General features: G+C 45.6%; 1 protein-coding gene across 50 annotated transcripts in view; it reads right to left on the bottom strand.

Moving 5' to 3' along the window:
* The window catches only part of LOC135259824 (lipopolysaccharide-responsive and beige-like anchor protein), a 207,272-nt gene that overhangs the window by 17,936 nt on the left and 176,421 nt on the right, over nucleotides 1–12,915 (bottom strand). For all 50 annotated transcript variants that reach the window (XR_010331386.1, XM_064344595.1, XM_064344597.1 and 47 more), the window contains 2 exons: nucleotides 8,941–9,108; nucleotides 3,004–3,093 (listed from right to left, as the gene is read on the bottom strand). Coding sequence is in view for 49 of the 50 variants with exons in the window: in XM_064344595.1 (XP_064200665.1) it covers nucleotides 3,004–3,093; nucleotides 8,941–9,108 (258 nt within the window). In the remaining variant the exon portion in view is untranslated. The remainder of the gene's footprint in view (nucleotides 1–3,003; nucleotides 3,094–8,940; nucleotides 9,109–12,915) is intronic.

The following is a 12,915-nucleotide window of genomic DNA, read 5'->3' as shown; positions in this document are numbered from 1 at the left end:
GCTCAGGAGTTATTCCCACCCAATTGGTCCCTCCATTAAAGGAGGCGGTAATCCCTCATGGGGGGGCGGAGCAGGTACCCGCCAGGCGAGCGAGCGGGCCAGGCCCAAGGCCTGCTAATCGCTCCACCTGCTGTACATTACAGTGGCTGGGTCCGGCCCAGCGTGCCGTTTACTGCTAATCAGACACCCCTCCTCTGGTTCCCCTCGTCTAATTTCACCCGGTGGTTAGCTGTGAGCCGGTGAGCTCCAACTCGCGAACGCCGGCCAAATTAAAAACAGGGATCTTTTTTTTCCACGACCCCCCCGGAAGGCCACGTGCTTTGACTGGAGATAACAAATAGCAGCCTTCACAGGACGCAATCAAAGAGGGTGGGCATCAGTTCAGATCCCGGATCTATACTCCTACGCAGCCATTTTAGTCTTTTCCACAAGCTCCACATTCTCGACTTGCAGGGAAGAAAACGTTTCTGACATCTACGGTTTGAAGGCTATTTAATTATTTTAACAACGCAATATGGTACGCATTAAATCTGCTCAGGGTTTTCTTTTTTTTAGGTTTGTGTTCCTGACACAATTTTGTGTCAAGAACGTCAACATTACTGTACGCCACATCCGCGCCGAGCAAATTTAAGGCCCGAGGCTGACCAATACGATTTATGAATATTAACGTGAGCCGGGTTAAAATTACAGAGGGCCAATCCAACGGTGAGTCATGAGGAAAGTTAGCCGTTCCCATGTGTTCTCCATGTGCAAGGAAATATTCCCAGGGACGAAAACCGGGATTACTATTCAGATATGATGAATAGGTTTATGCTCCAACTCTGCATATACATTTAGAGCTATGTGCAGAGTGCTGTTTGGAGCGGAATATGTGCTTAATGTCAAGAGCTCGCCACAGCCAGTGTCCCCTCCTGAGTACTGTCACTTCTGACAATGTCATTACCAGCAGCATAATTGTGTGAGAGAGAGAGAGTGTGTGTGTGTGTGTGTGTGCATGTGTGCGTGCGTGCGTGCGTATGTGGGTATATGTGTTTACGCACCAGACAGAGAGTGTGTGTGTGTATTGTGTGTGTCTGTGTATATGTGTGTGTGCCCACGCACAAGACAGAGACAGGGAGAAAGAGAGACAGCATGAGTATGAGAGAGAGAGTGTGTGTGTGCATTGTGTGTGTGTGTCTGTGTGCGTGTGCGCATATGTGTGTGTACATGTGTGTGCCCACGCACAAGACAGAGAACGAGAGAGAGACAGCAAGAGAGCGAGAGAGAGAGTGAGCAAGAGAGTGAGAGAGAGAGACTGTGCTCATCTGCTTCTGGTTTGTGGAGCTGGCTGAAGCCTTAGAACATCAGACGAGACTGTCAAACTCTAATGTCACACCTGCCACAGCCCGAGCAGGAGTACAATTAAACACAAGACACCTATAACGACGTGAACGTCAAACTTCAAGAGTCGGCTGGTGTCCGGTGTCTCCATTCCACGGGGCTCAGGTGTCCAGTTTCAATTAAAACTCTGCGAGACATTTCAACAAATTTCTCATCTACTGATCCTAGGGACTCTTTTTTTTTTTCTTCTTTCCGGAAAAATCATACTCCAAATCTGCTTTAAATTTCGATGTGTATTTTGGTTGAGGAGCTCTTTACCGTCGTTACTACTGTACTTAATTTAATACAGCAAACAGAAGACTATAAATATATGCGTGCGCCGCGATGTTATCGTAGGAAAGGCTGCGCAGCCACAGTTTATTTCTCTTTTCATTAACCCGTTAGGCCTCAATCGCACACGAACAGAGCTGATGAGAGCTGGGAACTCTGACTGCACACACACACTGGCCTTTTGTTTTGCCTCAATGAAGGGCTGCTATAATGGTGTGCACTTATACTAGTTAAAATAATATGGTCAAAAAACAAAATCTTTTTCTTTCTTTTCTTTCTTTTTTTTGCAAGCTCCCTAGAGGGGGTGGAGCTTTACATTGTGAGAGGCTGAGTGGAGGACTCATCCAAAAGCATCAAGTTTACAGCAAGGCCTGCACAGATTCGCTAATGTTGACGTTCACTATCACCCCATACAGGCCATATACTGTACAGGAGAGTGGATCTGTGCAGTTCTTGCCATCATGGAAAACCTGGGAGAAATTGGTGCGCTGTGTGCATAGGGTACAGCTGTGTATGGTTGAGCGGACCTGCCCAATGTGCATGACTGTATAACGGGAATGTTGCTAGCAGAGGCTCGGACAGTCCCACAATGCTCCCGTTTAGAGCTGGCAGCCTGTTTCCTTGGCGTTGGGACTGGAGTTATGTAGAAACGCAGGAGGAATAGGCGTCGAAGAGCTTCGCTTTACCAAAGGAAAATCATCACAGAGTCAGAAAGCCGTAACGCCAGGCAAAGCAGACATTCAAGCAGGAAGTACCGGGGTTTGCGCTGCCCCGTGGGAGTCTGGGAGTAATTCTGCTGTCTTAACTGTGCTGTAAAGCAGCAGTTCCCAAACTTTCGAAGCCGTGGGCCGACTCGATGAGGAAATGCATTCCTGTGACCCACCTCCTCATTTCAAATGTTTTATAACACGCATTCCAGCATGGGTTTTTTCAAACATATATCAACATAACTACCAGCGCAATGCATGTAGCTACTGCAGTGTGGAAATTGACTTTTGTAAATGTTGATGGAAAGTGGATGATATACTGTACAATAACTTTTTTTTGTTGCTCTGTGTAACCCACCTCAACCTCTCTCACAACTCACAAGTCGGTCCTCAGCCACAGTTTGGAAACCACAGTACAATACTGATGGGAGAGAAAAGCTTTGCGAAACCAGAAATTAATAGGGTTCCATTCTCACTGATATGAACTACGATTGGTTCAAGAAGTCACTGATTGACAGCTCCTGCCACCCAATTCAGGTTCTTGACATTACTGCGACTGCAGGACAAAGGAAATGGAGGGTGCAGTACAACAGTGCTAGTTCATTGTAGGAGTTTGGGTTCAGTGTACAGCAGCGATGTCACTCACCACCTGCATGGCTGAACTCCTCGGGGGGTGTGGCTCAATCAGCAGCTGACAGGGCGTCTGGCCGAAACTTCTGATCTGGGCTTCCACGGCCTGCGTGTCATTAAGGAAGGACTGCATGTTAGATACAGGGGCTGCTAATAACTTTTACTGTGCACCCACAACAACAAAACACCAATATTCCTTTAAATGTTCAACAGCATGTATGGGTGCAGCAAGACCATGTACTGTGTGTGCTCATGTTTCTGTATGTGTGTGCACAGACAGTAAGTCTGTACATGTGCATGTGTGTATTTGAGTATGTAAGTGAACAGTATGTGTATGTATATAGTGTGGGTGAATGTGCGTATGTAGACAATGTGTCTAGTTCAGCTCAGTATGTGTGAGTGTGTGTCTATGTGTGTTTTTATTTATGTAGTGTGATTTTATGTATTTATTTATTTTGTTTATTTCATGTGGACATCACAGTATTTATTACAACATGAAAGATGCACCAAGCACCAGATGAATAATTTTAAGTGTATATAGCAAGGTGACAAAAAAAATCCACAATTACAGTTTAGTAATAAACGAGGAAAGAGAGAGATAAGAATAAAGACTGAGAAGTAACACTAAAATAAACATTGGGTGCAAACTTTATTCAGTTATGTGAACAATATTGATTTTGTTTGATCCGTAATTAAACAGCTATAATAAAAATGATAAAATCTTCGGACGTTTTTTTTTTTTTACCTCGGTTTTATGCAGTGTGAGAATGTGTTGCCGCGTGCAGAGCGCGAGGTGAGCGTGTATCTGCGAGGGTGAGACAGCGCGTGCTAGTTAAGGCGTCTCCCTATCTCTGATTTAGAGGAAACGGGAAGGTTTTCCGAGCAAAGAAATACATAAATAAATATTCTCTGTAAATATTTCCATGAGAAACGCGGAAGACTACGCTCATCCTGACCACGTGAAGCTTAACCAGAGATTGCCCACTACTCAGCCCCGCTCAGCTTCGTGTGCAGCTCGCTCCTGCCGTTGTCAAAGATCGCACAGAAAAAATGCCCATCTCAAACAGGTACGCTTAAATCCCTACTCTTCCCCCCAGACCCACGGCTTCCATCCGCTCTGATTCATGAGGATAAGGAAGCGCACTTCTCTGTCTCTCTGCCAGACATTTTAAGCTTCAGATCACTAACAGCTATAGGGGACACTAAGCACTCTGTCCTTTCATAATTCATCCGTTATGACGTCGCATGTGCGAGGCGAAATGTAAATGTACCGATGGTAAACTCACACTCAAACTTAGACTCAAACACCAAGCAAGGTATTCCCAAAATATCTTCAATAAACCACAGGCAATGCGACACTAAGAGCACAACTGCCCAACTCAAAAGTCTGCGCAGGATCACAACATGATAAAACGCAGAGACGTTTAATTAGCGCAGAGCTCATTTGGCTCTCGTCTAAGAAAAGAAAAGGCAGCGGCCTTTAATGCTAACTTTCAGCGTTTCCTTTTTGAAGTTGGGTGACATTAGGCAGAGCGTATTGATTAAACGTATTTTGGGGGCAGAGCGGCCTCACATTCAAATGAAAATCTGTGGATGGGATCCGTGGAGCAGTACGCAGACGTACAACATCACGTAAAGCGCAGAAACTAATTCGCGCGGTACTGGCCTTTCCACATCAGTTCCTACGGTGCACAGAGAGTAGAACCGATGGCACTAAGTGTAGGTCAATTTTACACCCCATATCTGACACAGGTCTGGCCACAGTAGCCACAAACAGGTACATTCAATTGCAAATAGTTAGCTCACGCATTCCTGTAAGAAGCATCGGGTAGCTACACTATTTCTATTTAGCATTTACATTCCAGTTACCTGTACCGCAAAGAGCATTAATTCTCATTTTGTGTTTATCTACGATTACAAGCTATTCAGACTGTGAATGACACACTAAAATTACGTTTCATATCTATTATTTACTAGCTAATATGACTGCAGACACTTCTCTTCTGCAAAAGGGATATGCTCATGTTTGCCTTCTTCATAATTCTTCATGTCTCTGTTTACTTTATAGACATTCATTCAATTTAGCCTGTAAAACGTACATTAAAAAAAAAAAATCACAGGAAATGAAACATGCCACTGAAAACCCAGTTTTACATTCCCTAAAGCTGATGCTATTGTTTTATATTATGAGAAACATTCACAGACGAAACACTCAAACTCAATTTATTTTTCTGTATTGAATGACAGATAAGAAACAGTGACACAACAAAAAATTACACTGCATGTCAACATGCATTTATCAGAAGTCAAAATCTACAACAATTTAGTGACAGTAGCCAATTTTCCAATAGACAGAACAGTATGCAGTTTGAGGTTTTTCTCCCCACTGGGAGTTTTTTTTTCCTTTTGTACTTGCTATTTGGGGGTTCAGACCTGGTGTTTGTTCTGTTTGCTCTTTTTGCTCTGTCTCTTGCCTTGCTACTCTGTAAAGCGTCTTTGTGACAGTTCTCTGTAAAAAGCGCTATACAAATAAAATTGAATTGAAAATGAATTGGCAATGCCTCTCAAAATGATTTAAATAAATTTGTGTTAAATTATTCGTTTCACCCGGAGTAATGGACTGCTGGTGTTCTCAGTGGCCGCGGAAGCCAAGCTCAAGGTGACTCGACGTCCCAATTCGTTTTGGACAGTTTGCTTAAGCTAATGCGGGGGAGATCGTCGGAGTCGCTCGACCAATCGTGATTCAATTTTGAGCTGACATTCACGACAAGGTGTAATTCCGCACGCGGCGGGTTCGGGTCAGGGAGGCCCGCTCCTTCATCCCGCTAACCTGATTAGGCCGCGCGCGCTGAGGCCAACCTCCCCGCGGTCGCTGGCCCGTGACTGATGGGTTCCTCTTTTATATTCTGTCCATTTAAATAAAGACCCGATATTGCCCCTTCTATCAAGAGCCGCCGCAACCGCTAGCAGAAAGACACCGCCATCACACTTCCCAACCTCAGTGAAGTGTAAATGAACACAGCGTGTAAGAGTGTGCCCACAGGCCAATAACACAGCTATTCATTAATATATAGATTCCACGCATGTATTTCCATGACGACCAGTTAGGAGCAAACTAAACAGTAAAAAAATCTGTGCGGCGCATTCAAAAGCAAGTTAATCGGGGTGAACTGAACAGCTCTGGTAACATACTGTTTAAGTGATCACAAATTTTAATGCCACTCTAAAATGACACCAAGGCAACTTAAAAGTTTTGAGGCCTTTACCTGAAGGGAAGTATAATCACCCCAGTTTGTGCGAGCACATCTGCCCCCCCCCCCCCCATTAAAGCGGGGGTCTGACTAATCACACTGCTCCAAGCCTTCTTCCATGGCAGATATAAACTGGCCACATGGGGGACATTCATTCTGACATAGGATGTGAATTCTGTCCCTAATTACGTGTGTGAGTGCAAGCTCATAATTAAAAATGCATTATGATAATTCAGAGAGATTACCCAGAAAAAAACAAGCCTTTCCATGCCAATGCTAAAATGGCATCTGTTATTTTTCAGCAGAACAAAATACACAATAGACCCATGAAAATAAGTAAACAGATTTAAAATGTAGGCCTACTTTTCACATATTTTCCAAATGCTATGCTAGATAGTTGTGTAGGATTATCCTATTGCTCTCTTAAATTCTTAAATCTCCCATGAACACTGAAACGGTGTTAATATTTACGTAAGGAAAGTGATGTTTGTCAGACGTGAAAGTGAATTTGTTTCTAGGTATGCACTTCGTATCCAAAAAATGTAACAAAGACTGATCACAAAATAGGGAACAGATGGGAGACTGTCAGTGAGCACCATTGGAAGTGAAGTGGAGGTAATATCGGGTTTAAAGAATACGGGAAATCTTTCTGTTGATTAGGGTGCGTGAGTTCCCCTCGTATCTGATGATTGCTATCAAAAGAAAAAGAAAAAATGGCATAATGTGGACTAGTACACAGTTTGTGGGTGGTGCTGATGTACTGTAATGGTAGGACGCTTGGAAAAACTTAAATACAATAATTTACATACACGTTTACCACAGAGCTGGCCTCCAAAGTAGCCATAGGCTGTATGCCTCTACAGTATAAACCTGTGTGTGGTAGTGCGTAATAAACTTGATTTGGTACAATGCGCATGAGCTATATTTACCGCTGACATTGAGAGACTCTGTTTGTTTACACCATGCTGATTACACGGGGCTCCACTCTTAAAAAGACGGATCGCTAAAACGGCTACGCCGGGAGGGGGACCAGGGGGCCCCGAATTCTTCCCCACGAGCCGATTTTAAAAATAACCGCTATTAAGTCTAATTTTGCGGCCGCGGAGGAAGAAAGACAGGAAGTAATCAGCTCTGTGAAAACAGAGGCCGGTCTACCCGGCAGGGCCCTGGAGCTGCCCCTGATCTGCCCCGGGACATTCCAAAGGGCCGGTCTCTGGAGCGGGTCGGCCCGCCTGACACAAACCAGCCCGGCGACCGGCCCGGCTGTCCGTCAAACCCGCAAGCCCCTCCCCCCCCCCCTCCGGTCCTGATGCAGCTCCACCACCCCCTCTCAAAAAAAAAACAATCACACAGGACTGAATGGAGATTGTGGCCGTCGGTTTTGTGCATTTAAGTCACTCAAATCACCATAAAGCTGAAGCCCTGAGGGTTTGAGTGAAAAGCTCTCTACTCACTTCAGACAAAACAAGAAAAAATTAATTTGTAAGGCCAGCTGTTTTGTAAATGCAGCTATGCCTGCTTGTTTGTGCGTTTGCGTGCACGTGCACACAGTGCTCACACACCGGCGTGAACACGCGTGCGACCGCGGGCCCTAATACATTCTGGAAAACTATTTTTAGGCTTCGCCGCCCATGCGCTGTTGGTTAATGACGGCGCCGTGAATTTATTTATTTTTGGGTCGCTGGAGCGGTTCTGGGGAAATGGCGGGTGTCAGGGATCCAATTTGGTTTTGGGTATTAAAAAGGCGGCGGGGGTAATGGGCTGAGGTGGGGTAATGAATCTGCATGCGGGGCTAAGCAGCGCATCTGTATGGGGAGTACCTGAATGAGCACATAAATCAGCACCTCGCCCCCCCCCCCTGCACCCCGAGCTCCAGTCACCCAGCATGAAGGGCACCGGGGGAGAGCCGCGGCCTGGACCCGCTCCACACACGCCACCACCCGCCGGCCAATCAGAGCCCAGCACGCTGTGCTGTGTGTGTGTGGGTTTGTGTGTGTGCGTGTGTGTGTGTGTGTGTGTGTGTGTGTGAGTGTGTGAGAGTGTGTGTGTGCATGCGCGTGAGTGTGTAAGGAATGACTGAGTGAGAGAGAGCGTGTGAGTGTGTGTTTGTGTTTGTTTGTGCGTGTTGTGCATGTGTGTGTGTAAAAATCAAATAAACGTTTGGCTGTCAGGGTCTGTTTCAAGAAGCACTATTAATGGGGCTAGACCGGGGAAAGAATCCCAGTGTAGACTTCATGTGTACTTACTTAGGAGCATTGGCAGAGAATATATAGGATCTTGTTACAAAGATTCTGTTCTTTGTTATGGAGGATGTACATATGTTGTGCTGGGGACTGTCTGCATGTCTTGATTTACACATTGCTTTGTGAAAAGGCACACATGGTTAACCTATCCCGTGTTCTGTAGCGCACAGGCCAAATGGTGGATTCTATACCAAAGCCAAGGCTGCAAGGCTATATAAATATGAAACTTTTAATTTCATATTTATACAGAACCATAAACATATATTTCACTATCCCATTTTCCGCTGATATACAATGTGGACAATTCTGTTATCTTGTGAAGAATTATGCTGCTCTGTTCTGCACTCCTTTTCTCAGAACAGCACACTGTTGCCTGTGATGTCACTGCGATGTCATAATGGGCACCAAGTAACTGTGATGTCGTAATGGGCACCGCCCGGGGCACGTGCGGAAGCTCACCTCTCTCAGCATGGGGTCGGTGATGGAGCTGAGGTTGACCGCGCCCTCGTAGGTCAGGTAGTAGAAGACGTTCAGGGCCCGGCTGGCCTCGGGGCCCTGCTGCTTGTAGCCGAAGATGAGGTCGATCCACTGGTGCAGCTGACAGGACACAAAGTCACTCTCCAGGGCCTGCAAATACACACGCACAGACAAACATGCATTACAACACCGACTCAAAACAAACGTGTGGAATTAAACTAAATGGAGCAAATGCGAAATGTGATTTTCTCATTAAGAAAGAAAGTTGGAGCTGTCATATATTTACGCAGCACCAATTTATCCAAACTTTAAATGTTAATGCATGCATTAAAGGAACTATTGGAGTACTAAGAATAAAATATAAAGCTAAATGTGAATGATGTTGCTATTATGTGCTACAGCACATTGCCATGAGCTGTGGTGGTTGATTTAAATAAAAAATAAAAAAACACTACAAAATGCTATTGAAGATTATCATCAAAACATTAAACCGCGATTTCACTTAGCATTGACACGTATATTTCACATTAAAACATTCCTGCGACTGGCATCTGTTTCATACACTATAGTGCAGTAACGCACAATAATAGCTCGGCTGTTTTATGGATCTCTGCCAGCCTGTGGAGAGATCCTTAAAAATTAAGATGACACCCTCAGTAATTCCTAAAAGTCTTTCAAATAATAGGAAACTTGTCTCCTGGCGCAAGAAATGTCTTTTTAATGTCGCGACATTAGCATAAAACACGCTTCTCTTCTCTTCATTAGCCGGCAAAGGAGGAAAACATTTATGCTTCCGCATAAGAATAACAATCGTCTTAATTTGCACGGGGCTGTCTGCGCAAAGTCACTCAATGTGTTCAAATTAAAGCCGGTGGCTTGATTGTCATTGCTGGCTGGTGTCACATTAATGCATGACAGACATTAAACCGTACACTTAAATGGCAATTTATATCATTTAAATGTTTACGGCTGTGGCGGTTCATCACTCATTTAAATGCGACTCCCTGACAGCTAATTTCAGTTCATTTTCCGCACTCACTTAATTAGAACTTTCAATCAAGAACGGCGAAGATCCGGTAAATGTCTGCTGTCCGAGGTGGCATTTTCGCTTTGACGGGGCGCTGACGGCGTACTGCGAGAGCTCTCTCGTTTAATGAGTTTATAAGAAGTAAAGAGAATATCAATAAAAGCGCGCGGCGCTAGGATAACTCCCCGGAGAACGGCAGGTTTTTAAAGTCCCAGGACTTTCTTTTTTCAATTTTATTTAGGAATCGGAGCCCTCTTAATCGCCTATATCTTTTATATGCTCAGCATATTAAATTTATAATTGTACATCACCGTAATATAGTGTATATGCACGACAATAAACGGTTAGATACATAAAAATTCAATGCAAAGGCTACTGTGGAACTTTTCATATTTAACATAAAACACCTCCTCAGCAGCACCCTTGTGGAGCGGACGCAGGTCTGTCCTACGCGAGTGCACTTATTTCCAGTACGCCCGTGCGGTGTTACTGCGTTAATCAAACCCCTGGCCATGTTACAGGGAAGTGCCCATCCATTCTGTATGTGAAAGCGGCAGGATGAAGAGGCGGGGCCGTTTCCCATGAGGATCAGTTCATTATGCGACGGGTCTGACCTTTTCTGCTCCCCGCTCTCCTGTTTCAAAACTAATGCTGAGCCTGATGGCCATTTAATGCGCAGTGCAATCGCGGTGTCAATCAGCGGCTGGAAACAAAGAGCCGGGCGCCTTCCCAGATACGTTTTATGTTAATCTCGCGCGGAGCGAAGGGCGGGTGGGAATCAATGCGTGATTACACCGGCCTCCGTGTCGCTGCTCTCCTGGGAACGACCCTATCACCAGCCTCTGTGTCGCTGCTCTCCAGGGAACGTGCCTATCAGCCCCTTGGAACACGCTTCTGACCCCGCCCCCTACCCACGACGTTCCATTCCAGCTACCAGCCAGTTAAGTGAAAACTAAAATAAGCCGGAGATAGGGGTTTTCACTTGAGTGATGTCCCGTAGGTGAGACACTAAATTAATAGATCTCACAGCCATTCAATATCACACCACTGCAAGAGAAGGTCAGCAGCTTCTTTTAATAATAACAGCAACTTTATAATAAGGTTATAAAAGACACAAATCAAAGAGAATGCAATGCATAAAAATGGCAGGTATTAACATCAAAGAAAATCTGTACTTGAAGGAAATTCCAGCACAATGAAAGGCATCGGTGGTAGGAGGGACAGGAGGGTTATTTATGCACCAATTAGTGGGCCTTGTATGCATTTTTTGCGGTCTGTGGGGGATCATTACAATAATTCATGAATGAATTAGGTTGCGCGTATGTTAATGCCTTGAGGAGGGAGTATTCCTACAAATCACCGCTTTTATTGTTGCCTTTTTCCTGGCATTCGAGAGCATGCAAGTTTCCTGCAGGTATTGTGTTACAGAGTCGTCTTTTTTCCAAGGGTCTGCGCATCAAGCACTTGAAATCGAGCACCCCCGTCTCCGATTCCCAATCCTGCAGTGCCTTGGAAACCAGGCTTCTGGCCGTCTTTAAGCACAGACACAGCCCCATAGCTACGGTAGCACCGACGCACTTCACGCCGTGTGGAGACAGGAAGCTTGTGATCCCTGCATTTGATTGTGGCCCAGCTGAAATGACTCTTACTAAGACGACAAAAGGCCTACATATCCTGGTGCTCTCTCAGCCCTCCTTATGTGATGGTGCTGATTGGAGCACTCCTTCACTTAATCCACACCCAGTTGGGTGGACTGGGGATTGGCATGACCTAGAAAAATCTGCTGAGGTCCTAACGACCAGGCTTATTTTTTCTCACTGAAAAACGTGTGTGGAAATCCACAGGTTAGGTTTCTTTTGGTGAAGAGTTCACAGGCTTTTTGTTTGACCTGCAAACAAAAAGCCTTTGACCTACAAAACAAAAAGAACTACAGAAAAAGAAACAAATGTAATGTGAAATATGATTTCACTGATCTCTTAAACAACAATAAGGAACTCATGTGTTAACGGTTAAAATCTGCTGTCTGCAGCAACTGACCAGGAATGGGTCTTCACCCCAAGAGTGCTCAGACCTGGAGAAAGAGCAGGTCTTGCTTTCAGACAGTTCTGATTTATGGGATGGATTTCACGGACACCTTTATAGGGTACTACCGGATGACTACTTTTCCTCCCATTTATAGCCCTCTAAAAAAACCAGTTTAAAGCCATGCGGCAGCTTTCTCCATTAAGACGTTAAAATCGCGCTCTACAAATCAATCACTTAATTAGCGCACCGCTGAGCTCCGGGCGCGGACGTAACCAGGCCAACCGGCCGCTCCTGCTCGATGCGGACACGCCGCGCGCTTATCCTCGTCCGACAGCGTGCCCCTCCGCCACCGAGTATCGGGAGATGAGAGCGACGCTTGTCAGAAGGTGTGCTTAGCGCGTTAGGTACATCCCATGCAACGGGTGTGTGGCAGCACGGACATTAGCATAAATATCTGCAGAGAAACGGAATCACCCATTCAAATTTCCAACAAAGATTTTCCTAAAATCGGCAAAAGATTCCTCAAGATTTCTCTGTCTCTTTCAGGAGTGATTTTCCAACGGGGACTCTGATTTGGGGTTGGGGGGGGGGGTCTCCAGGCCCAAGTCTGTGAGCGAGGGAAAGAGAGAGAGAGGGAGAGAGAGAGGGAGGAAGAGGGGGTCTCTTCCAGACGTACCCCCTCCCCATTCCGTGCTCCCGGTAAGCCGAGACATGCTCGCAGCAGCTCCGGAAAACCTCTGCCAACTCTCGTCATACCTCGGACCCCTTCCTCTCCTTCCTCCCTCCCTCCCTCCCTCGCTCTCTCGCTTTTCCGGCTTGCCTTTCATCTGGCATTCCCCCTCTCGGCTGACACGCATCTGATTAAAGGCCTATTAGCCCGGGCCGTGGCCGTCGAGCTGATTGTC

The sequence above is a fragment of the Anguilla rostrata genome, chromosome 7 (assembly GCF_018555375.3).
Source record: "Anguilla rostrata isolate EN2019 chromosome 7, ASM1855537v3, whole genome shotgun sequence".
Classification (NCBI taxonomy): domain Eukaryota; kingdom Metazoa; phylum Chordata; class Actinopteri; order Anguilliformes; family Anguillidae; genus Anguilla; species Anguilla rostrata.
The sequence above is the reverse complement of the archived record's forward strand: the minus strand, read 5'-3'. Positions and strand labels throughout refer to the sequence as shown.